This window comes from Neurospora hispaniola, assembly GCF_033458365.1.
Source record: "Neurospora hispaniola strain FGSC 10403 chromosome Unknown B0T23scaffold_10, whole genome shotgun sequence".
Classification (NCBI taxonomy): Eukaryota; Fungi; Ascomycota; class Sordariomycetes; order Sordariales; family Sordariaceae; genus Neurospora; species Neurospora hispaniola.
This window is the reverse complement of record NW_026944415.1, coordinates 98,465-122,134: the sequence shown is the minus strand read 5'-3', so window position 1 is coordinate 122,134 and position 23,670 is coordinate 98,465. Positions and strand designations below refer to the sequence as shown.

The 23,670-nt window shown below is 53.2% G+C and overlaps 10 protein-coding genes and 1 non-coding gene across 11 annotated transcripts; 3 read left to right on the top strand and 8 right to left on the bottom strand.

Annotated features, from left to right (window-relative positions):
* Positions 1–361: 361 nt before the first annotated feature.
* Positions 362–2,920, bottom strand: B0T23DRAFT_42987 (heterokaryon incompatibility protein-domain-containing protein). Its single transcript, XM_062840215.1, has 2 exons — positions 2,344–2,920; positions 362–2,290 (listed from the first exon to the last, which is right to left on the bottom strand). Exons 1-2 carry the CDS (start codon positions 2,732–2,734, stop codon positions 387–389), a joined length of 2,295 nt encoding a protein of 764 aa, XP_062688084.1. The 5' UTR covers positions 2,735–2,920; the 3' UTR covers positions 362–386.
* Positions 2,921–3,583: 663 nt separating this feature from the next.
* Positions 3,584–3,675, bottom strand: B0T23DRAFT_t385. Its single transcript has one exon. It is a non-coding gene; the product is annotated as a tRNA-Glu (tRNA).
* Positions 3,676–4,141: 466 nt separating this feature from the next.
* Positions 4,142–5,036, top strand: B0T23DRAFT_326638 (trimeric LpxA-like protein; the record flags this gene model as incomplete). Its single annotated transcript, XM_062835565.1, has 2 exons — positions 4,142–4,350; positions 4,523–5,036. The coding sequence occupies 2 exons, from the start codon at positions 4,142–4,144 to the stop codon at positions 5,034–5,036; spliced, it is 723 nt and encodes a 240-aa protein (XP_062688083.1).
* Positions 5,037–5,379: 343 nt separating this feature from the next.
* Positions 5,380–5,619, bottom strand: B0T23DRAFT_290482 (uncharacterized protein; the record flags this gene model as incomplete). Its single annotated transcript, XM_062834272.1, has 1 exon — positions 5,380–5,619. A coding segment is annotated over one exon (240 nt), but the record flags the coding sequence as incomplete, so codon positions are not given.
* A 1,145-nt stretch (positions 5,620–6,764) lies between these two features.
* B0T23DRAFT_327412 (uncharacterized protein) lies at positions 6,765–7,488 on the top strand (the record flags this gene model as incomplete). The annotated part of the gene is made up of 2 exons (XM_062835611.1): positions 6,765–6,903; positions 7,202–7,488. The coding sequence occupies 2 exons, from the start codon at positions 6,765–6,767 to the stop codon at positions 7,486–7,488; spliced, it is 426 nt and encodes a 141-aa protein (XP_062688081.1).
* Positions 7,489–8,921: 1,433 nt separating this feature from the next.
* B0T23DRAFT_432779 (uncharacterized protein) lies at positions 8,922–10,096 on the top strand (the record flags this gene model as incomplete). Its single annotated transcript, XM_062840396.1, has 3 exons — positions 8,922–9,086; positions 9,153–9,983; positions 10,052–10,096. 3 exons carry the CDS (start codon positions 8,922–8,924, stop codon positions 10,094–10,096), a joined length of 1,041 nt encoding a protein of 346 aa, XP_062688080.1.
* A 224-nt stretch (positions 10,097–10,320) lies between these two features.
* On the bottom strand, positions 10,321–11,887 carry B0T23DRAFT_326919 (oxidoreductase; the record flags this gene model as incomplete). The annotated part of the gene is made up of 5 exons (XM_062835581.1): positions 10,321–10,402; positions 10,471–10,544; positions 10,616–11,650; positions 11,715–11,759; positions 11,831–11,887. 5 exons carry the CDS (start codon positions 11,885–11,887, stop codon positions 10,321–10,323), a joined length of 1,293 nt encoding a protein of 430 aa, XP_062688079.1.
* Positions 11,888–12,252: 365 nt separating this feature from the next.
* B0T23DRAFT_389830 (uncharacterized protein) lies at positions 12,253–13,938 on the bottom strand. Its single transcript, XM_062837838.1, has one exon. The coding sequence runs from the start codon at positions 13,441–13,443 to the stop codon at positions 12,538–12,540; it is 906 nt and encodes a 301-aa protein (XP_062688078.1). The 5' UTR covers positions 13,444–13,938; the 3' UTR covers positions 12,253–12,537.
* Positions 13,939–14,080: 142 nt separating this feature from the next.
* Positions 14,081–16,628, bottom strand: B0T23DRAFT_42954 (uncharacterized protein). Its single transcript, XM_062840198.1, has 4 exons — positions 16,503–16,628; positions 15,954–16,433; positions 15,619–15,863; positions 14,081–15,547 (listed from the first exon to the last, which is right to left on the bottom strand). The coding sequence occupies exons 1-4, from the start codon at positions 16,541–16,543 to the stop codon at positions 14,346–14,348; spliced, it is 1,968 nt and encodes a 655-aa protein (XP_062688077.1). The 5' UTR covers positions 16,544–16,628; the 3' UTR covers positions 14,081–14,345.
* A 141-nt stretch (positions 16,629–16,769) lies between these two features.
* B0T23DRAFT_389828 (uncharacterized protein) lies at positions 16,770–17,738 on the bottom strand. The gene has a single exon (XM_062837837.1). The coding sequence runs from the start codon at positions 17,677–17,679 to the stop codon at positions 17,071–17,073; it is 609 nt and encodes a 202-aa protein (XP_062688076.1). The 5' UTR covers positions 17,680–17,738; the 3' UTR covers positions 16,770–17,070.
* A 2,420-nt stretch (positions 17,739–20,158) lies between these two features.
* B0T23DRAFT_42919 (uncharacterized protein) lies at positions 20,159–23,036 on the bottom strand. Its single transcript, XM_062840178.1, has 2 exons — positions 21,045–23,036; positions 20,159–20,805 (listed from the first exon to the last, which is right to left on the bottom strand). Exons 1-2 carry the CDS (start codon positions 22,893–22,895, stop codon positions 20,575–20,577), a joined length of 2,082 nt encoding a protein of 693 aa, XP_062688075.1. The 5' UTR covers positions 22,896–23,036; the 3' UTR covers positions 20,159–20,574.
* Positions 23,037–23,670: the final 634 nt, after the last annotated feature.

The window sequence follows — 23,670 nt, the reverse complement described above, 5'->3', positions numbered from 1 at the left end:
AGTGCAACACCATCTATCAGTCATATGGCATCCATATCTGGGCCCAGCTGTGAAACCACCACTGACGGATTGCCGCCTCGACATGGTATCCTCGAATGGCCACGCGCAGGGCCTCCTAAACGAGGAACACACCGCTCGTCGACCGTTAACCAAACACGTGGATCTCGTGGTTTCACAGTCGCGACGCTGTGCAATGTGTGATGCTCATGAGGCGCGAGAGCACCAGAGGATTCCCGCTTTGGGCTGTAGAGGTATAAAAGGGAAGTGGAGGCGAGCCAGTGGCCGGGATGAGAAGCTCATCATGGACTACCTTAGGTACCTTGCAGCTCGTTGTTAAGGATCTTTGACCATCCCTCTCCTCCATTCTGCTGCGGCGCTGTACCAGTCTAGACAAGAGTGATTGTCTCCTCTCTCCCGCCCTCCTCGAAGCAACTCGGATAACGCTTCCAGAAATCCTCCCTCTCATCCTCCACCCCCTTATAACCCTCACGACCTTGATGAATGATGCCGATCCGCCTGTAGGTCCTTGCCGCCTCAGCACCGTCAGGGTCCGTCGGTTCAGTGTCAATGCCTTGCAAAACCAATGCATACTCCATATCCTCCAACCATTTCTTGTCATCAGGAGCAGGCATCCTCCTCCCCACCCTTCCTATCCTCATTACCTTGATATCACTCCCCATATATTCCCTACTATCAGTCCTCTTCATGGAAAAAAGCTCGGCCATCGGGTCAGGATTGAATCCCTCCTTAACCAAAATCCCCAGTTCATCAGGCTTCGAGTTTTTGAGCCCTTGGGCGTCGGCCTGAGTCATGAAGTAGACGCAGGTTCCGCGATCGAAGGCAAATGAGATGAAAGTCTTGACGCCGCCTGTCAGGTTCACGGGAACCTGAACGCTCAATGTGATGGTAGCCTTGGTTTCCGCCGATCCGCCCCTTGAAACAGACGGTTCAATGTCCCGGTATAGACTGGCATCAAACAATCTACCTCGGACAACCAGCCGCCCGCCAGAAATACGACCTGTTTTATCCGTAGTAGCCAGCGTAGTCTCCGCGCCGATGATGTTGCACAGTGCGTTAGCCTCACAGGTAGACCCATTCCTTTCCGCCCCCATTCGGGGGAAAATAACAGGCACGTCACGAGCAGCCCAGGACCAGCTGGGTGCTCGCCACTCGTGCTTGCCTCGTAGGATACGATCAATTGAGTGCAAACCCCACACATACCTGTACGTCGCAGTCCATAGTAAATCTGTCAGGAGGGAGTCACTCCAAAGGCCGGCTAGGTACCGCACATCATGCCCTCGCCTCTTGCTCATCTGTTGGGCGAGCCCAGATAGAGCAGGAAATTTGTCCCCCGGGAACGACAAATGGAGGCGGGAATATGACTCGATGATCTTGTGCCATTGGTGAGCCAGCAGATCGCCTGCTAATCGAGCGCTAGACTGTCTGGAGGAATTCAGCGCCTCGTAGTGCCCCTCCTTGAAGAAGATTTTTCGAAATGTGGGCGGCTGAGGACACTGACACGTCCCTACCGTCTTACACTCCCACAGCAGCTCTTTCTTGGCAAAATGAACCACCCTCGGACTCAAGAGCATTTCTTGATGGACCCAACCACGGGAAAACAAAGGCGTACGACGGTTGGTTGGGGAGGGGTGGTCGCGTACCTCTATGCCGCCTAGCTCGAAGTAACCTATTATGTCAAAAGGTTTGCTTTCAGGAGAGGATGTGGTGCCGCTAAGGCGAACGAAGCCGGAGGAGTCGCGAACTGGTAGACCACCGCTGCCATTCGAAGCAGCAGAGGCTGCAATGGTGAGATGCCCGTTCTCATAGATGCTACACATCTTGGCCGACTCCTCTACCCAGTCTTGGGGAGAGTCCTGGATGATGCATAGAGAGTCAATCCAGATGTACGCAATTCCGAGATGGGCGGTAAACTTGATGGCGTCTTGAAAGGTTTTGGAAATGCTGTTCCACTCGATTCGCTCTAGGTGTTGCGCGATGTTGTGGGTGGTGGTAATTAGCGGTTGCGCTCCTCCCCAGCAGTGGCTGAGGCAGCTGTACCGGCCCAGAGTTGGTGAGTTGTGTTCAACGAGACGGATGTCGGTATGGTTGGCGCCGATGTGGATGACTCGGCGCGGGAGTAGAGTTTCTTCCATGCCAGGACAACCCGGGTGGTCGGTCACGCATGTTTTGAGCCAGGAGGAGGCTACCTTATAAGAGTGGGAGGCTAGCGCAGGGGCGACAGAAGAGGTATGCTGTCTGGCGTCGAAGGTGTTCCAGGGACATGGAAGAGCTTAGACAATGTTAGCCAGGGAAACGGTCCTCGGCGGAGGCAGCGGCACTTACCATCAAGCGAAGAGATACTGACAAGTCGGTCGTCCTCTCCACCTCCAGTGCCAAGATAAAGGATCATAATCTTGTGACGATTGTCCCACGCACACCTGGCTTCAAGCACTTCGTCATTGCCCAGGAGTCTTCCCAGCCTCCTTTCAGCCAGTGCCAGAAGAATGCGGCATTGCCAGCAGGTATCAGGAGATGCACGCGCAACTCTTAAGACAGCCTTGGGGTAAAGATGCCTCGGTTTGCTGTTCATAGCCGCCTCGCACTGTTCGCATCTCGTGTCTGGAAGAGGCGCGCGGGATATCAGCGTGTTGCTTGAGGAAGGTGACTCTTCCCACCATGTCGACAGTGACCAAGGCACAGCCTGGGGTTGCAGAGCTGGAGAGTTATTGTCCATGGTTTGGAACGTGCTGTGTTGGTGAGAAAGTGAAGCGAAAGGTGGTTTGTCCAAGTCGTTGGAGGAGGTCCCTTTGGCTGCGTTTTCTGAGCTGGCAGTGGTAACGTCGTAAGCACTAATGTGGTAGAGCCAAGGCACCCAATTGGCAACGGCGCCGTGTTGCTGACGACATCATCACCGGCCTGGTCATTCTCGCGTTTTCGATGGAGCGATCATAGTCAGTTAAGTCTGGTACAGTACCTCTCTCTGGCTCTGCCCGGCGCGAGGGAGATCAAGTATTGGAGGGGCCCCAGGAACAGAATGAGATCGGAGGTCGGTAAGATGTTTGCCTAACTGGATCTCTGTGAACTTTGGTGTCCAGGCGATAGTGGACTAACTGCTTTGATCGCTTGCCGCATATCTGCGACCGCACTCAATGGCGGTATTCGGGACGTGAGGGCAATTGCGCTGCAAACAGGCACTAGCTGGATGCGCTATAACGATAAGTGACAAATGCCGATGGAAGATTGGGTTAGGTAGGTAAGGTGAAATGGAAAAGTGTTTGCGGGAAGAAAGGGAACTGAAATTTTCGAGGAGGGTAAATTTGGGAGAATGACCTGCGGCAATTGACGCCAGGCCACAGTTTACAACGATGGGAAGGAGCAGCCAACAAGATTGTCCACCAAACAACCATGTACTGAAGAGAGGGTTGCGGGTTGCAGTGTTCTCGAAGAACGTAATTGGCATCGATACTGGGGACGAACAAACAGTTCACAAAGAAAAGAAGCGGCAAGAGAAAGAAGGACTAGCAAAAAGAACGAAACTGTTGAAGTAAAAAAGGGAGCCAAAAAATGCAAAAAGTTATTGAGACTCGGATACCGGGAGTCGAACCCGGGGCTGTTGAGAGAGCAGTCACTCCTGAGAAGTGAGAGTCAACGATGTTACCGCTACACCATACCCGATTGAACTGATATGGTCCGATTTCGATGGTGTGTTGGCTCCGTGGCAGTCATTATGAGTGAGTACTTCTGTCTTCAAAGGATCCAGTCACTTTGCCCGCGCCACGATCATCCCCAAGATGAGATAGAAACTAGACAACAAAAGCCTCGACACTGAAATCTCCAAGTCCATGGAAATAGACCAGCAATAATTGTATGTTCAAAACTTTCAAACCAGACCGTCATCCCGCCAACGCCAATGCCACGCTGACAGCTGACCTCGTATCAGGAAACGGACCCCGCTCCGCCGAGGCCAGCTAACCAACAAGGTCCTCAAACTCCGCCCAACTCCGCTTCATGACACGATTGCTTTTGTGTTGCCAAAAGTAAACAAAAGCAACGCTCATTTATCTTCACTTCCCGTGTGAATAAACACACTAGAATAGAGTATATGATCAAGCCGGTTCGGCATTACGACACAAACTAGAAGATGTCTGAATTCGCCTTTCGCCCCGACCCCTCCTCCCACGCCGACTGCGCCGAGAACCACCGGCGCATGCTCGCCGGCGAGCTCTACTACAGCTGGACTCCCGACCTGGTAAAAGGCAGAGCGCGCTGCAAGAGCGCCATGCTCAAGTATAACACGGAGGCAGCGGACGGGGAAACGTCAAGGAGGAGGGTAGCCGAGTTGTTGATGGAGTGAGTTTCATCATCCCCCAGCCCCTTTCATGTCACTCACCTCACCTTATCACACTTACCTCGGCTGTTGTTTTCATGCAGCAACTTAACCTAACCTACCAAACAAAAAGAAAAAAAATGATAGAAACGTTTAGTAGACATTAAGAGAACAAAAAGTTGACAACCAAAACAGCCTCCTCCAAGACCCAACCCCCTTGCCTCCCAAGCTGGACGACCCCGAGCAAGACGCCGACCAATTCGATGACTTCCCCTACATCGACACGCCCATCAAGATGGACTACGGCAGCAATGTCAAGCTGGGCAAGGGGGTGTACATGAACTCGTCGTGCACTTTGCTAGACGTGTGTCCCATCACCATCGGGGCACGCACGCTCATCGGCCCAAATGTCCACTTTTACTCTGCCTCGCACCCCATTGATCCCATCACGCGGAACGGAATGAGGGGCCCGGAGCTAGGGAAGCCGATTACGGTTGGGGAGGATTGTTGGTTTGGTGGGAGTTGTGTGGTGTTGCCGGGCGTGACGATTGGGAGGGGGGTGGTGGTTGGAGCGGGAAGTGTGGTGACGAAGGATGTAGAGGATTTTGTGGTTGTTGCGGGGAATCCGGCGAGGGTGGTGAAGAGGTTGGATGTGGAGAGGGAGAAGTATGAGGCGATGGTAAAGGAGAATAAGGAGAGGGGGCATTAAGAGTAGTGCAAGACGCGAATGAGAGCTGATAATGGAAGAGGTCAGGAATGGTGAAGGGGCAGATGGAGAAGCTGACTTGGACTGGCCGATGAGGCATAACGGAGCGGTCCGTCCCATCAAACGTGGTCAAGATGGCGAACTCAGCCCATCATTCATTCCTCATAGCATCCTCCATCTTTTCTACGCACCTTCTCATTCAACTCTGTTCACCTCTAATTTATTCCCTCCCTGCTCAGAACCCCTCTCCCTCTTTCCCCACCGCCCAAAGAAATCGGTAGGGGTTGTAAGGGAGCGACGCCAGGACCGGGTATTTTGGCCGTGTGTAAAAAGGAGACCAGGATAAGTGATCGGTGTCGTCTGTCCAGTCTCCGGGCGTTTGCGGGGCACGGTGGTGGTCGAGTCTGAAGGGTGTTGATTCCGCTTGGTCTCGCGAGTTTGGGGAGGATACGGTAGACAGGACGAAGCGCTTGTGCGGGTAGGCTTTCTCTGACTCGGCGGTGGAGAGGAATTCGGTGTAGAGGCCAATTGCGTCGCCGAGGGCGCAGCCGATGAGAGCACCGATAGCGCGATCGGCTATGGCTGAGATGACATGTTGGGCTGATGTTGCCTACTGGTGCCTGGAGGCTCGTCGAGGCGGAGTATGTGGTACGGCGCAGTCGGAGGATTCCCATCGTGATCGTTCAATGGATGGAAGAAAGGGAACTGCTTGAAAGACTGCAATGGGAGATGATGACAGAGGGGTTCTGTTGCGATAAGCGACCCCGATAAGGTCCAAGCCGACGCGGGGCAGCTCAGGCCACGTTTTGTGGAGTCGGGCGGGAAGCTTACGGAAAGTGGGCAGCGCTGTTTTAGCGCGATCGGCCCTATGGTTTAGCGCATGTTACAGTGGGTGATCTCGGCACATCCTTTCACGACGACTTCCCGTCACTTCGTTTCTTCCTCTGACAACAAGCATCTATGGTAGATGGTCTCCTCCACGAAGACAAGAATTGCCAACACATCACGCAATTGAATTTAGCATCAAATCAAGTCTTCGGACGCCTTGGACCCAACGGACCGTCGTCTCCTTGAAGGTGTCCAGGACCAACAGCCCACCAGTTGATTACTCGTGCTCAATCCATAAACCACCATCTTACATGGAGGATGGCCCTTGGTTTCGCGTCAAGTGGAAGCAAATGCTATGACATGGTCCCTAACCATGACTGTGCATTTTGATTTCCTTTCTCCCATGATCCTCTCGTATCTTTATCTCGTTCATCGCTGTCTTGCTAAGTTCTGTTTGCTCTAGGAAACAACTTCGGAACGCGACCAGCACGTGTTTGTACCGATATTTTGGCAGCATTTACCCGTAAGCAACAGCCAAACTTATCTGCTTGGTGCAGCACAAAGATGTTGACAGTAGACATTGAAGGAAAAGGTCCCAGGCAAACGGCACCTATCCTCTTGAGAAGCTCTTCGAGGCCCTCATCGGTTCCTACTGCACCTACTCTACATTCCACGCGAAACAGGCGATTGCAGGAAAGACCCGGCCTGCCTTGACCCCATTTACTCCAACTCGTTCGCTGACTCCTCCTCTTCCATCCCTGCCTCCGACATGAAATACGAAGGCACCCGTCAGTGCGGCCTATACGACTGGACTGGACCCCAACCCCGTAATCTCTTTCTCGTACGGCGGAGGCGAAGGGGACCTCCCGGCTTCCTCACATCCATCGCCAATGCTCCGAAATCATGAAGCGGGAGCTTCAAGGGATAATCGTGGTTATGTCGTCGGGTGGCGATGAAGTCGGTTCGTACCCCGGGGATGACAGTCACAAGAACAGGTGTGCTGGCAAGCAGGGCGACATGGAAGGGAGGGCTCTTCACCCGAGTAGGTAGGTAAAAAGCGATGCGAGTTCAATGTCCGTATGTAGGCACTCGTCGGTTAGATGCACGCACTCCGGGCAAGCGAGGCACACCAACCTAACCGACAACGAAGTTATGTCTTGGCGGTTGGTGCTTTCTGAATGGGTCTGGATGTCTCGAAGTCGAAGACTAACCCACGAGGACCGAGATGCCTGTTGATAGAACGAGCCACATCGAGGTTTCGCTTTGGGTGGGGTGGTATTCAAAATCTTTCCTATGCTTTGCCTTGAGGTTTTTAAAAAAAAAAAAAATCAATTTCTCAGCCATCACCTCGGACTTTCCCCAAGTCGGATCGCAACTCAATTTTACCGGCTACGCTATACGCGAACTCGTTGCAACGAACTTTACCATCAACAATGACAGCGACCTCAACCTCGGAAGCGGCGTTTACAATAAGGCAGGCCGTGGCTATCCTGACGTCAGCGCTGTTGATGATCACTATCTGGTTCGGTTCGCTGGTGATTGGCACGCGATTGGAAGCACGTCGCTGGCGGCTCCGGTGTGGGGCGCGGTGTTAACGTTGGCTGTGCACGTTGAGAAAACACGTTGAGGAGAGAGTGAAGGTGGTGATGAAGGGGTGTGAGGGAGGTTGGGGTTTGTTCATCCTTTTGCGTGTAAGTTTTCCATTTCCTTTCGCCGATGTGGGAAGAAAGGGTAAGGTATGGACCGTGGTGGATGTGGGAAGCGGTTTGGGTAGGGAAAGGAATGGGAGGCGCGACGGTGTAGCGTATAGCCGATGGGCGGGAAAAAGATGATACGAGACCACGCGATAGGGCTGACAAAAACCGAATGCGAAACAAACAGTGTGCGGATCCCGACATCTTCAACGACGTTACGATCGGAGTGAATTCCGCTTGTGGGTTCCTGGCAGCGGAGGGATGGGATGCGGTTACCGGGCTTGGCGAGCTTCGATTGTTGTGAGTGTCCTCTCTGTTCCGGTCGTCCTTGGGGGTATTTCTAGACGCTGTGCTGACACATGAAACGTGGATAACAGCACCTCGAATCCCCCCCCCAAAGCTTTCATGTTTGGATCTGTTGACGAATCCAGTCTGCTCTGATCGGCGCGAATGAATGTTCGATCAACATCGACAACTGAACGCGATTCAGTCGGCGGAAGATACGGGGCCTTGGTTTATAATCAACAACCGCGTTATCGAAGATTCTAGACTTGTCATTGGAGGTGTTGCCGAGCGGTGTGTACATGTACGTAACGGGGCGCTTGCGGATCTCGGATGCTGTTTCTCCACTGACCTGTGGTGGTTCCCACTGTAGTGTATGGGATGGAATGGTGAGGTTGAACTTGATGATATCGACAGCAGTGAAGCGGGAGTGTACATAGTGTACCTTTCACGTGGGCATCAATAGCTCACGGGTCCGGGCCGGCGCCGAGACGACGGTACCGTAGCACCGGCGGCAGTTGCAAATAAGACGGGCGGTTCGGTAGGAAGAGCCGGGACGACTCCACTCGCGGGGGTCTGGGTACACCTCGCTTAGAGGCCTAGGTACCGATGATACGAAACTTGGCGAATGATGACGTCGGTCATCCCATCAACTGAGGGGGGATTACACGGCCAGAACGGCCCTCAGGTACACGATACAAGATACCGTTAGGCGATAGATACATAGTTGACTGGCAAGAATGATGGATGAGAAGAGAGAGGCAGCTGCCAAAGACGAGATGGATACCTCAATGGGAATACGATGCGCTGGAAGGCCCCACGTCCTTCTGTGGGGTCACGACCGGAGCTGTCTCCATGATATGTGGGGATCATGGTTTACAAATACAAATACAGCTCACTAATCGCTGGCCATGCGTGGACGAGGAGGGGGGACGGATTGACCTTCGACATATAAACAAATACCTCGACCTTCTTCTTCTACCTCTGCTCTTTCCAACCTTTTTCACTCTCCATCTCATCTCATCTCATCTCTTCTCATCTTGTCTTTCATCTACACCAGATTTACCATAATACCTAGTTCACAATGTCTCTCCCCTCTACTCAGCCGCAGTGGGTCGTCACCAGCAAGGAGAAGGGCTTTGATGGCCTCATCAAGGAGCAGGGCCCCGTCCCCAAGCCCGGTGACAACGACGTTCTCGTCCGTCTCCACGGTGCTTCCCTGAACTACCGTGATCTCATCATCCCCCAGGTTCGTACATCTCACCATCATGTCACACTAACTCATATCGAACAGACAGCTGACAAAGAAATACAGGGCAAGTACCCTTTCCCCATCAACCTCCCCGTCGTTGCCGCCTCCGATGGTGCCGGTGAGGTCGTTGCCGTTGGCTCCAAGGTCACCAAGTGGAAGAAGGGCGACAAGGTCACCACCCTCTTCAACCAGTGGCACCAGTTCGGCGACATCGACGTCCGCGCTGCCTCCTCTGGCCTCGGCGGTGTTTTCGATGGCACCCTCCGCCAGTACGGTGTCTTCCACGAGGACGGCGTCGTCCGCACCCCCTCCAACCTCAACGATGTTGAGGCCGCTACCCTCGTGTGCGCCGGTGTGACTTCGTGGAACGCCCTCTACGGCCTCAAGGCCCTCAAGCCCGGCCAGTGGGTCCTCACCCAGGGTACCGGTGGTGTTTCCCTCTTTGCCCTCCAGTTCGCCAAGGCCGGTGGTGCCAAGGTGATCGCCACCACCTCTTCCAAGGAGAAGGCCGAGATGCTCAAGAAGCTCGGTGCTGATCACGTCATCAACTACCGCGAGGACCCCAACTGGGGCGAGACTGCCCGCAAGCTCACCCCCAACAACCAGGGTGTTGACCACATCATCGAGGTCGGTGGTGCCGGCACCCTCGGCCAGAGCATGGCCGCCATCAAGTACGAGGGTATCATTTCCATCATCGGTTTCCTCGGTGGTGTTCAGCCCAAGGAGAGCATCCTCGAGACCCTCAGCAGAATCTGCACTGTTCGTGGTGTCTACGTCGGTAGCAGGCAGCTCATGGAGGACATGTGCGCTGCCATTGAGGCCAACAACATCCACCCCGTTGTTGACAAGACCATCTTCACCTTGGACCAGGCCAAGGAGGCTTATGAGTACATGGTAAGTCACTATTTCCGGGGTTTCCAAGTGGTGATGAGAGAGAGATGTATGCTGACAATTGAAAACAGTGGGCCCAGAAGCACTTCGGCAAGGTTGGCATCAAGATCGAGTAGATGTGCCAATGATTGCGGATTGGCATCAGGATTGGGTAGAGATTTTGATGTTGTGATGAAATGCAATAGTATAATGATACCTTCTTGTTGACACAACAGTGGTGCGCCTTCTTTTTCGTCCTTCCTGGTGTACTGATTCGACTTGGGATGATTACCTAGTTCTTGGGGTTGTCCCCTCTCAAGATTTCCAGGTTCCCTTCCATTTCTGCTCGACACCACCATTGTTATAGATGATACTCCTGCGGTCTGGTAACCTTGATGCCGTTCATAACCCAAAGCCGATCAACGCCCATATCCGTACTGCCACTGTTCATGAGTTAGCTGCTTGTTTTCTTATAGACATCTGTCCCGGGGCATGAAAGTGAGAGACTTACTCATCCTTCAACGTGTACGTCGGTTCGGTCTGGCCAGCAGCGGGATTGGGGTTTCTGAAGATGACGTTCTTGGTCTGTCCCACCACAAAAGGTCAGTAAACTCAGCTCCTCAAAAAGGGAACTCATCAGGAGACGGAAAACTCACCAAACCAAGCGTCAAGTGTATCGCCGCCGGCTGAACCTCCACGCTCTCCAACTCTTCCGCATTCTTCCCTTCCTCAATCAGCTTAACCAAATTCCTCGCCGCCACCGCTGCCTGCACCATCCCTGGCCTCGCCGCTTTATGCGCCCCCGAATCCGCAATATCGCCCACAGCAAACATGAAGTCCGAAAACCGTTCATCAGCGAACTGCATCGTCGGCTTCACCTTGACAAACCCATTTTTGGGATTAATCACCCTCCCCCTCTCCTCTTCTTTCTCTTCCAACCCCATCAAGAACTGATTATTAGCCTCCTGCCCCGTAGCCTGCACCACCACATCCCCCTCCACCACACTCCCATCCACCAATCTCACCTCCATCTTTTTCTCCCTTTCCTCTCCAGGCACCGGGAGTGCCCACCCCCCTTCCTCCGGCGGCACCACCGCCCTTTTTCCAAGTACCGTTTCCACCCCCAGTTCAGCAAACCGCTCCTTGATAATCTCGCTCAGTTGTTCATGATAAACAGGCATCAACTGCTCGCGCGAATGAACCAGCGTCACGCGCTTAGCGGGGTACAGCTCCTTGAGGTCACAAGCCATTTGCACCCCCACTGCGCCACCCCCCACAATCACCACGTGTTTGGTCTCAGGGTGGGCGATGGCGTTTTGGAAGGATTGTAGGAACGAAATGGAGAGAGGTTTGGTGTCGTGGGGGGAGGTGCCGGGTGGAGAAAGGCGGGTGCCGGTTGCGCAGAGGAGAAAGTCGAAGGGGATTTTGGTTGTTTTCTCCAAAGAGAAGGAGGAAGGGGAAGAGGAAAAAGAAACGGGCCGGTCGAGGGTGAGGAGGTTATTGCCCTTGGGCGAGGTAGACAGAGAGAGGACTTTGGCGGGGAGGATCAGATGGGAGGAAGGGGAAGAGGAGGAGGAGGAAAAGAGGGAGGTGTAAGGGATGAAGGCTTTGTGTTCGTGCGAGGGGAGAATGGCGAAGCGGGGGAAGGCGAAGAGGTGGTGGAAGTGGGTGTGGGGTTCTATGAGGATGACCTGGAGGTTGCCTGTGTTAGTTGGGGGTTTTGATGGTGAGGATGGAACAAATGGTGAGCCTTACTCGATGAGACGAGGGAAGGAGGTTTGCGAGTTCTTTGGCTGCGGCCTTTTAAGCGATGGTCAGCATTTCATTTTGAGAATTCGTGCCGTGAATGGGCAAGAAGGGCCCTAACTCACCTTCCCAACATATGACCCTCCTACCACAACCACATTTTTGAGTGCGTTGACAGCCATATCTGTCTGTGGTTGTTGCACGTTGCGATCCATGGACATTTGGAGAACAAAGCTGAATAAAAAGACGACAGAAGCAACCACGAGAGGTGCAGAAATCAGCGAGAGTCTTGGGAAGTACTTCATTATCAGATCAAAATCAAAAAAGAGGTAAGCAGTCGAATTATAAGGACACAACGCCAAGAGATGGTGTCCTGGTTAACTCCGAGCTGTTATCAGATCATCTCGGAGATGTCAACCCCTACCAATGGGGCGGTCGGTGGTGATTGGCCGATAGCTCCTAGCGCCGTCTTGACCGTTTGTCGTTGAGCCCCGTTACCGAGACGAGTTGCTCCAATCGGGGGATAGTTCGGGGTTAAGAAGTGTATAGAGGGAAAACGATGTCCCCTTGTTCTTCAATTGATGACTGTTGTGACGGGAAAGCTGACTAGAGGTACCTAACACCAGTGGTGATATTCAGGGATTATCAATTTTTTGTAATCCGGATCAAAATGCTAATCCCCGACCTCTCCGTCCTCCGAAGTCGGGTCACGGCCGCCTCAATCATCCTACATCCGTTACCCTTTCTCCGTCATCTCTCTTTCCTCATCATGGTGAGCCAACATTAAAGCATCACGCCTTCCCAATACATATAGGCCTTCAGTTCCTTCCCATCAACTCCTCAACCACCGAGCCACCGCCGCTCCCCACCTCACCGCCCCCTTATACGTCCACATCCCCGGCGCATTCCCTTCTCCCAATCCCTCAATTGCCTGCGCCAATGCCTCCCCCGTCTTCGTCGTCCCCCCATCCTCCATTTCCAGAACCTCCTCTTTTACCTCCACAAGTCCATACATATAAGTCTTGAACCCAAAAACCACCGCCTCCGTCTTTCTCAGTCTCCAAACACCTTGCAACTCAACCCTCAATCTCGCCTTCTCCGCCTCTTCGTCCCCAAACTCCGTCACCTCCTCCAATGTATCCAAGTCCTTCTGATGCACGTGGTTACCGCCCGGGCAATAGAGGTCGGGATGTAACTGCATAGCCCAATTCATCCTCTTGACGAGCTTGTCGCAGGACAAACGGGCAAAGAAGCGTTCCATTGACGGCCCGATTTTCTCGTAGGATGGTACAGGGGCGTGGATCTGCGAAATGGGGAGACCGAGTTTGGAGGAGGGGGAAAAGCCGGAGGGGTGCAGGTTCATGAAGGCGACGCACTTGTGCTCCATCTCACTGGTGGTGGGGGAGTTGGGTTTCGGGAAGGGAAGCAAGAGGAAGAAATCGTCTTCTACGGTTTGGGCTATCACCCTCAAACAGTCGAGGGGGTCGGAGGGAGGCGGGGACAGGGGGGAGGAAGAATTGGTGATCAAGTTGTGGAAAGTCGTGTCGGGGCAACCGGGATAGGAAGAGACGATGCGGAACATGGTCGGATACCGGACGGGGAGGTATTCGCCTAGCAGGTACGTGTATAACTCCTTGACAGCGGCCTGACCTTCGGGCAGAACGCCCATGACTTCGGAGGCGTGAAGGGAGAGGATCTTTTGGCGGGAACGTATACGGGAGAGGTAGTTGCTGTCCATTAGGATGAGGTCCGAGGGGGTGCTGTTTTGAAGGCCTATGGTGGTGGAGTGTTAGTGGTTGGCGATGGATATAAGGAGCACGGATGAAAGAAGGGATTACGGTACCCATGGTGATGTGGTATTTGGGCTTGAAGGGGCGGAGCTTCAGCGGCTCAGTCGTTTTCCAGTCAAAGTCCGGCAAGGGAACAATGGTTGCTTCGTCGGTTTTCTCATTTTGTTGATCGCCGGTGCTGCCGTGAAGGAATGGTGTTTTCTCATCGACAGACAGCGATGAGGTGGTACATCTCTGACGGGAACGGAGCCACAGATGAGCTCCTACGGCCAGGACAACGAGGAATAAGATGGTAAAGCCGGTTAATGACGTGGTGATCATTGCAAAATGAGTGAACGACTCGATTCCTCAAGGTGTTGTTGATGTCGGCCTCTTCACATACAGAAAGAGTCATTATAAATTCTGTAGAGGTATTCATTCTTGATAACACTGCTGATAACAAAGGTTCCACTTGTCAGTGACGTACCTGAGGGGTACGGGGAATTATTACCCGTTATTTACTAGTGGACGATAAGGTCAAACAATGCGAAGCCGGCCAGTCCAGTCCCTGTCGTGAACCACTACACCACACCAGTTCGCCAAGTTCAGCCAGTTAGTAGTGCACCGACGACAAACCACCGATAGTCGACCTCGGTACCTCTAATGATAGTTGGAAACGCACGACATGTCATCAAATTTCTTTTATTTGCTTGAAATGTTATAGTGGTATCAAAATTGGGAGCGTAACACATGAGGACATCACCGAAGGAACGACAGGAAAGAGATATCATAATCCGTCCATCCAAACCACATGACAATCTCCAAGACCGACCAACAACGCACCAACCAAACCGAACCGTCCCTTGTCTTTCTAAGCGTTAGGAGCATTCACATGACCCAGTCCCTTCTTCTCATCCAACTCGGCCCCTGTAGCAGTAGAGGTAATAGTTCCCGTCTCCTTTGCCCTCCTCTCCTCCTCTGCTCTCCTCTCCTTCTCCGCCTCCTTGATCCGATCAAACTCATAAAGTGGCTCCAGCTTCGCATTCCTCTGCCAAAACACCCATCTCTTGATGAACCACGGCAGCGCCTTGGTGCACTGATACGACATGAACTTGCTCGTCTTCACAGCAAAGACATAATCCAACTCCTCGAGCGTCTTCTGCTTCGTCTCCGGCACGACCAAGAAGATGGCAATAAACGCCACCAGGTTGAAGCCCGCGTACAGACCAAAGGCGCCGACGGTGCCGAGAGAGTCAAGCAGGAAGGGGAAGGTAATACCCAAAACAGATGCCCAGAAGAGACAGGTGGCAACGGCAAAGCCCATGCCTACTTCTCTGTGAGAGAGGGGGAAGACTTCGGCCGAGTAGGTGAAGGGGACAGGACCTTCACCGGGGGAGTAGAACGCGGCGAAGAGGAAGACGAATAAGGCGACGAGGCCGGTCCGGGCAGGGCCCATGTCGAGCAAGGTGAAGAGGCCGGCTGCTAGCAGGGTCCACATCATTTGCGGGAAGGTAAAGAGAAGTAGAGAGCGCCGGCCAAAGGTGTCGATGGTCCAGAAGGCGGGGAAGGCGAAGAGCCAGTTGACTAGACCGAAGCCGAAGGACGAAAGCAGGGCTTGAAATTCGGTGGAGCCGGAATCCTTGAAGATGGTGGTGCTGTAAAAGGCGATGATGTTGATTCCGCACATCTGCTGGGCAATCATGACGGTGAAAGCGGCGAGGGTGGCGCGGCGAACACGAGGGACGGTGAAGAGCTCAACGAAGCGCTTGGCATAGTTGGAGCCGGCGAGGAGCTGGTGCTCGACTTCCAATTGCGAGTGGATGTAGAACATGTCGCGGGCAACTTGGATAGGGTGGTTGCGCAGCTTGACCATGGATTTCCAGGCTTCTGGGTAGCGGCCCTTCTTCATGTACCAGCGCGGGGACTCGGGGCAGAGATAGATGAGTAGAAGCAGAGGCACGGCGGGAATGAAGGGGGCACCGAGCATGAGGCGCCAGTTGACATTGGAGCTGGCGTGGAAGACGGCAAGGTTAAATGCGGTGCCCAGGAAGATGCCGAAGGCTGTCCACATTTCTGGAAAGGTCTGGTGTTAGCATCTTTCCGTCATCAATTAGCTGTAGTAAGGAACACTTGGGAGTACTCACGCCATGACATGACCAGCGCACCTCGAATAGAAGCAGGCGAGTTTTCCGCGGCATAAATCGGCACCGTTGATGCCTTCACACCCATACCGATACCCATCAGCAGACGGCAGGCCAGTTGCTGGGGCCATGTGTGACAGAAAGCAGAACCGATGACGGGCCAGATACAGAAGTGAGCAGAGACAAAGATAACACCACGACGACCGATCCAGTTGTTGATGGGATCAGAAAGCCAGCAACCGATGAATCTGTTTAATGTTAGTCAATATTGAACCGACAACTGCAGGAAACCACCGTGTCTGTTGAACGTGGAAAAAGAAGAAACAGAGAAAACTTACGCGCTCCCAATATAGGGCCCAGCATTGATCAATCCGACAAGTAACTTCTCCCTCGCAGTGTCCCCTCCGATACCGTAATAGTTGGGGAAGAAGATATTCGCGCCATTCGTGCCCGTCTGATCCCAACCTTGGACAGCAGCACCGATCGAGCAAGTCGCAATCGTCAGGAACAATCTCGCCGGCAGCCGCCACTTGTGTTCGACCTCCTTCAAAAGTACTGCCTTCTCCTCATCATCCAAGGCTTCTGGGCCCGAGATGGACGCATAGTTGTCCGGGGATTGGGCGATGAGTGCTCCCTTACGGAAGAGAGGGAGGTGCTCGGTTAGGTTCTTTTCGGCGCAAAAGGTCTCGACGCGTGACAGGAGCTCGACGCGGGAAAGGCCTTCGAGCGGGTTCTTGAGCTTGGCTTCGAGGTTAACGTTGGCTTCGAGGTTGGACGAGGTTTGTTCAATGTGCGAGCCGGTGACACCCTTGGGTTCTCTGGGTGGGTGTTAGTAAAACAGGTCTTCTTGAGAGAACTTGAGGAGACTTGTGGAACTAAAGACTTACCCGGCAGTGCCGCTACTGTCCAGGTCTGGATTGTGGCCCATGGTCAAGGTGAACGCTTGGTCACTTACACCAAGCAAGCCCCTAGAGTGTATTAACTTTCTGGGAAGCTGGTGTCGGGGAGAAAGGGAATGATGAAGGAGAAAGAGACACGGCGACGAAGACGGAACACCAAATCCGGGGTACCGGAGGAAGATATACGTTTTTTCCCCTCCTCAGTCCCCATCACCCCCAGTCCCCGGATTCCAACGCCAGCCTTTCAATAAGGTCAGGGTTTTCCATGGTTCCCCAATATTGGCCTCCATCTTTTTTTTTTTTTTTTTTTGCTCGCCATGGATCTCACTCAGCGTGCTATGTAGTGCACTGTGTAGGCTCGGGCCAGGCCAAGACGGCTTCAGGAAGGGATCATCGGTACGTACTCGGCAAACCAATTGGAGGGCATTCGAGACACTGTACGAGTACGACTTGGGGGAGCACTCCTCCTCACTCCCGTTGGAGGTTGTACCACACCCACAACACGGGATGGGCTCATGTGTAGTGGTCCAGTCGTTCTTGGACCGTCCGGCTATGTTTAACCACACATGGTAACCCGTAATGTAACGTAGTCCTGACTGTGGACTGTGTAGGTAAGACTGCCGCTGAGAAGGAAATGCAGTCCGCTTGGCTGGTCTATTGACAGACTGACCTTCAATGTTCTTGGCTGGCCTGATTCTTTCCGACCCCTGATCAACTTTTCCGAGTCTTTGCTTGTTAGGTAAAAGTCGTCTTTGCCTGCCAGTGACTGCCTTGTTCTCCGTCCCGGCATGTCGTCGATCTTGACCGGCTTCAGCGATTGGGTTGCCAGCGTGTGGAGCCTTTGGCGCAGGCCACAGCGGCCGACCCCAGCTTTTCGGGGGTTTATATGCGGGGGACGGGGGGGAAGGGTGGTATTTGCTTTGTGGAGAGGTGGAGAGATGCTGGGGAATCCCAAAGAACCAAGCCATATGGTACTCCACATTTTACCGTTCTCCTTCGGCTTTCGACCTTTTGTTGGGCCGAAGGGTGATTCACTTTCTGTACATGTTTTCTTTTTGGGGGTCTGCTTACCTTTTTGAATTGGAGACACAAGAGGTTTGGTGGACTGGAAGTACTTGGTGAGAAAAAGAGTCAACATCAGCCAAAACAATGGTCGTACTTGCATGATTGGGGTCTTGGGGGTGTGTTACCCCTCACCTGTCATGCCGGTCGGTTTCGATGAACGATGGCGGTTGACTGAACCGTCATTCAAGCTCCTGACATTCATTGTCGTACTGGGGAAGGTACGCAGTAGGTAGGCGAGTGAAGTCAAAGTAACGCCTCGCTCCATCTCCTTTTCCCCAGACCCAGACAGATCCCAGAAGCCACGATCAACATCGCGGAGAGCCCGTCCCCTCGCGCATCAGGAACGTACAAGTCGACACTTCTCAAACAGCGTTCCAGTCCGAGTCCCTTCCTTCAAGTAGGTCCAGTTCCATCTCGATCTCCAAGGGAAAGAACCAGACCACGACCCAAGACCTGAGCTTGGTCTACACATGCAGGTCTCGCCCGTTCTAGAATTTGGGATTTGAAAGTTGGACTCGCCGTTGATCTCTTCGATCTTCGCCTTCAACTTGCCAAAGACTAGAAATTTCAAGCAGAGTTGCAAAATTCCCAATCGAGCGCACCAGTCTTTGACCCCCATCTACCACCCCTTGAGCCCCCAGTGAAGAATCTACACTATTTTTACTCCCTTCCTCGTTTGCGCCTGTTAGTCACATACCTACCTAATAACCCAACTTTGTGTTCCCCTCCTTCCCTCCCCTTTTGGGTATTCTCGTCCGCCACTTGCCATGACCTACCCCCAAACCACTAGCCCCCAATCAACTCGATCCCGATTCCACACGGCGCAAAAACCATTGCCGTTGCTTTCCTCTTTGGTCTACTTCTGACAAGCGTACTGTGTAGACACTTTGCTTGGCTTGCATTGCGGCGACAAAGCAGTTTGAAGGACGGCGTCATGAAATTCCCAACCATCAAAAACACAAAGAGGAGGACTCAGACACGGCGATTGCACACGACCAACAACGCCTTGGCTGACGACGGTGGCAGTCGCAGCAGGCGAATTCTTTGTTTTGGAAATTGCAAAAGCCCTGTACCTATCTCACGTGCAACCGTGCAAGAAGCAGTCAGGGTCCTTGGGGTCCTCGATGTCATCTTTTTTTTCCCTCCTTCAGCTTCATGTTCATGTTCTCGTGCGCTTCTGTATCTGTTCAAGCCATTGTCTTTCTGTCCTTGAGGTTCTGATCCCATATGTACCTACAAACAGCCCTGGCAGCCTTATCGCAGCAATGTCACACCTTGATGCACCTGAGTACAGTGTTGGGCAGGATTTGCTAGTGACCGTGGTGGTGAGTGGCGATCAACATGCAGCGATACTATCGTCCAAACTAGTAGTTACCTACTAGTGTATAGGTGAAAAGTGACTGGTCAGTGAGTGGTCCGAATCCGAACAACGCAGTTGTCTTTTCTCCCAGATAAGACAGGGGCATTCCCTCCCGGCTGTCTCACGCCTGTCTCCCTCCCTCCGATTTCGATCCTCGAAGCACGCGATTGTGTACCTCCCCACCCCTCTTCCATTCTCTTCCCCCCCTCCCTCTCCGGGAAATAAAAGAGAGAGATATATACATATATATAAAATAAGTAGAAAGCTCGATAAGAAGTAAACGCCAAGAATCCAAATCACAAAATCCCCCCCTCCCCCCCCCCCCCCCCCCCCCCCCCCCCCGGTTTTAAGTGAATCGGTCAATATGCCGTTATAACCGCATTGCGTGCCGCCTCTTGTTTAAAAGAAGGGGGGGCCAAGCCTTGTTCATAGTGGTTGGCGACATCCGACCCGTTACCGTCTCCCGTCTTTTACCGATCGGCAAACTGAACACGCCACGCCAACGGGCATCAACCTAGCCCACCCTTTTCTACGTCTAGATGCCTGTCATGCCCGACGCCCGACCGCTGAGGAACACGCCGTAAGACGATGCTACGTCGGGGGAGAGCTAATCCGAGATAGTCAAGGTACTACGGCAGTGAAGACCCTATTTTTGGGGAGACAGTCAGAGAGGATGGAAACTTCAGATTTCGAGGCTGTAAGAGTTTTGGGGAAAGGTATCGACAGAATCAGTGCAGAAGTGTAGGTAGGTAGGCAAAATACATGTACTACGTGGGTGCAAGGGGTAAGTGATCGTCTATTCATTCATCATACCAGTCCTGCACTACATCATGGAGAACAAGAAGAAGGGCAAGAAAAGGAAGGTGACTCAAATCCATCATCGCTCATGGTAAAAAACATGGCGCTATCTTTCTTGTTGTCCAGAGAGGGAGCACGACTCAATGAGAACGCATAAAACGAAAGAGCCCAAGAGAGACAAGCACTGAAAGAGCAAGGAAGACGACGGACGGAAAGAAGAAGCGCAAAATTGGGAGAAAAGAGAGACCCGAAACCAGCCAAATGTCTATATATAGCGAATTCGTCAAAAGCGGAAGAAGCTGGAAGTAGCAAGCAGTGTATGACAATGAAAAGAACTGAAATTGATCATGCCGTCATCCATCAGCTTGAGTAAGCTGTAGTAGTGTGTAGGTAAGGTCCGGGACCAGACAAGAAAACAGAAGACCAAAAAGAGACAACTTGAAGTAGCGAAAACGTCATCAACCGACTACCAACGGCAAACATACCCACTGCTGGCCAACAAAAACAACATCAACAACAGAACGGCAACAACGATACCACAACAAACGCTGGCACACCACACACGCTCCCCGTATCCTCCTCTCCGCTTCGCAAGGCAGCATCCATCTCTCCTTTGTATCCGAGAACAGCAATTAAATCCTCCTACGTCGTCTCCTCATCTCCCACCCTGTTCGTACCAATTTCCCCCCGGACGCCAATTGTTTCGGAGTAGGTACTTCGCTCTCTCCCATCCTCTTCACATTCCCAAACATTCCCCGAACCCTCCGAATCCTCTTCACTTTCTGAAAGACCTAATCTCTCCATTTCCTCGGCCATGCTATCGGTAATACCAGTATTCTATTCCGCTGCCGAAGCACCAGCATTACTCGACCCAGCAACAGTAGTGGCACTAGCAGAGGCGCTAGATCGTCCTCGTGTCGTCTGCGCAACAACTTCCCTGGCATAGAACTCTACCAGCATGGTGGCGTATGCTTCAAGGTCTTCGACAGGAACCGCCAGGCGGAAGTCGTTGAGAAGGAGAAATTGGAGCTCGAGATGGTTGAGTTCTGGGAGGGGAAGGCCGCCGACCTGGATCGTTTTGTTAGTACCTGCTGGCTGGATGTTTGGACCCAGAAGTGAAGAGAGAAGAGGCGATGAAATAGAGGAGGGAGGTAAAAGTGTTGATGAACGAATGGAAGGGAAGGGGAGTGGAGGCACAGGCAGGGGTAGCAGAGGGGAGAGAGGACGGAAGAAAGTGGAGGAGAAGTGGATTGGGATAGGGGGAGGGGCGGAAAAAAAAGGGAGGGAACAGGGGAAAGTAAACATACCTTAGCATAACGCGAGTTAGTATAAAACACATCGCTAAAGAACTTGCTCGCGCACGTCACTCCAGCGATGATCAACCTGTGAATGTTGAAGCTGTCCACGACAAAATACGTCGCCTGCTCGTCCTCCTCTTCCTGTTCCCTTGCCCTCCTGCTCCCACTACTCTGCCTTGGCTCATCCGGCATCTCTTCGTCGTCATCGTCGGCCAAGTCCGAGTCTGTCTCGTCGCTATCATGTCTCTTGTCATCATCAGGCGAATCCCGCATAGGGACATCTGGATCATCTGCCGTCCCCTTTTCGTAACCCGCCGTCGCAGAAGCTTGCTTCTCCCTCTCCTGTCGGGCACGCTGCTCCTCGTGGTGTCTTCTTCTCCGCTCCTCTTCGCTTTTCATCACCATATCGTTAACTCTTTCCGTCATGCGGTCAAAGTAGACCAGCAGTGACAAAAACACCTCATATGTGGTGGGGCAGTATTTGTGGATGCGGGTGAGGTAGCTGAGAATTGTGATGGCCGGCACGTTCTTACCGTGGAAGGCGAGGACAGAGGAGGAAAGCGGGGACATGTGTCCGCTGCTGCTGCTGTGTCCGACCTCCCTACTGCTCCCTGCGCCATTCCCAGTTCCTGGCCCTCCGCTACTGCTCCCATTCCGGCCTCGGCCCCCGCTACTTTCCTCGCCTTCCTTCTCTCGTCGTTGTCGCTCCTCTTGGTGTCTCGCCTGCGCCTCCGCCTGCCTCATATGCACCTGATTCCTCTGCAATGCGTCATGCTGTAAGTCGTTTGTAGTCGTGATCTTGGTCAAAAGCGCCGCCACCATCTCGATGATATCCGAGATGGGCATCCCGCTGATTTCGTAGCGCATTTGTTGGAGCGGGGGGTCGTCGGTAAGCATGCCATTGCCAGTTCCGGAAGAGGCAGAGAGCGGGTGGCCATCTTGTGAAACGAGCGTTTGGATGTGGTGGAGGTCGCGGATCTTGATCACCTTGGGCTGGGGTGGAGGAGGGAGTTGGTGAGCTTGTTGGTAGTTGGGGATGCGAGCAGTGGGGGTGTTGGGTCGGTCATCGATTGGGAGATGGTTGTTGGACGGAACAGTGCGGTGGCTGTGCTGGACAGACGGGTTCCAACTGCGACCGTTGCTGTCGGCGTCCAGAGCCGGAGAGGGGATACCTCTCCCACCCCCAGAATGGTCGGCGGGCACTACGGTGGCTGCGGTGCTAGTAGACGAGGCGGTAGAAGACGAAGCTGAAGACGGGTCATGCGCCGATGTTGGGACCGTTTCGTGGACGCCATGCTGCTGCTGCTGCTGCTGCTGCTGCTGTTGTTGTTGTTGTTGCTGTTGTTGTTGTTGTTGCTGTTGCTGTTGTTGTTGTTGTTGTTGTTGTTGTTGTTGTTGTTGTTGTTGTTGTTGTTGTTGTTGTTGTTGTTGTTGTTGTTGTTGTTGTTGTTGTTGTTGTTGTTGTCGGAGGGGTCTGTTTGGAGAAGCAGACGAAGGTGGGGAAGGGAAACGGGAGGCGCCTCCGGTGAACTCTTGGTGGTGCTTTGCCTGTGCGTCATCGGTGCTTGGGGTGGACTCCATCCAGCCTTGAGGTTGCTGTTGCTGCGAAGAGGAAGCATATCGTGGAATTGGAGTCGTAGCGATTGCGGCGGCCTGCCTCCTAGGGCTCGGGGTCGGGCGAGACTGAGGGTTATGAATCGAGGTCGTTCTTGGGCGGGTGGCGGCCGCGGACGAGGTGGTCGTTGATGGCGAGGAGGAGGAGTGGGAGGGGCTTTGATAGTGGGACGAGGAGTGTTGAGGGTGCATCCTGTCGTGGAAGCGCGGAGTATCGGTAAAGACGTCACCCATTAGAGCAGCCATCCTGGCATTGTCTGCTGGTTGTCTCTTGTCTGTCTGTGTCTATCTGGCGTCTGGAAGTCTGGGTGTTTGCCTGTTGTCGCGGCGTCTATCGAAAACTGTCGTCGTATGATGGATGCTATTGCGGTCGGATGTTGGAGTAGAAGCGAAGTGGTATCGGAGGCGTTTACCGGGTCGTCATTTGTGGTACGGAACTGGCTGGCTGGTTGGAAGAGTGGATGGATGGATGGATGGATGTCGAGGCTGCGGTCGGTGTCGATGCAAACAGAGTCAGTCACGGCGACTCTCATAAGTCCAATGACTGCGGGATTGATGCGATGGCGGGAGGTTGCAAACTGCAATCAAGACGGGACTTGTCGAAATTGGATGGTCCGTCGGGTTGGATTGCGGAAACACAGAGGATGAGGTAAGGTAGAGTACTAGTGTAAGGTAGTGTACTAGGTAATTGCCAAGGTAGTAAGGTAGGTACTAATCGGTATCGGGACGGCATCAGGTCGAAACGCCCACCCCAGAGTGGGGGCTTCCTTCCCGGTGCCTAGGCTTCAGCTTTGGTGGGCACTGCCGCCGGGGGCGTCGCTACGGGGTCGCTACGGGGCTGTGTCTGGCTGTACGCGGGACGGATGGTAGCGTAGTGTATTGTAACTGAATATTACGCGAACTGAGAGAGGTATACAACAGTGGATCATTATTACTAGTCCTCAGCTGAACTTCCTAGGCGTAACTTTGATCCATGCCCCCTTCAGGTCCTCGGGATAAAACACCAACCACACAAGCGGAA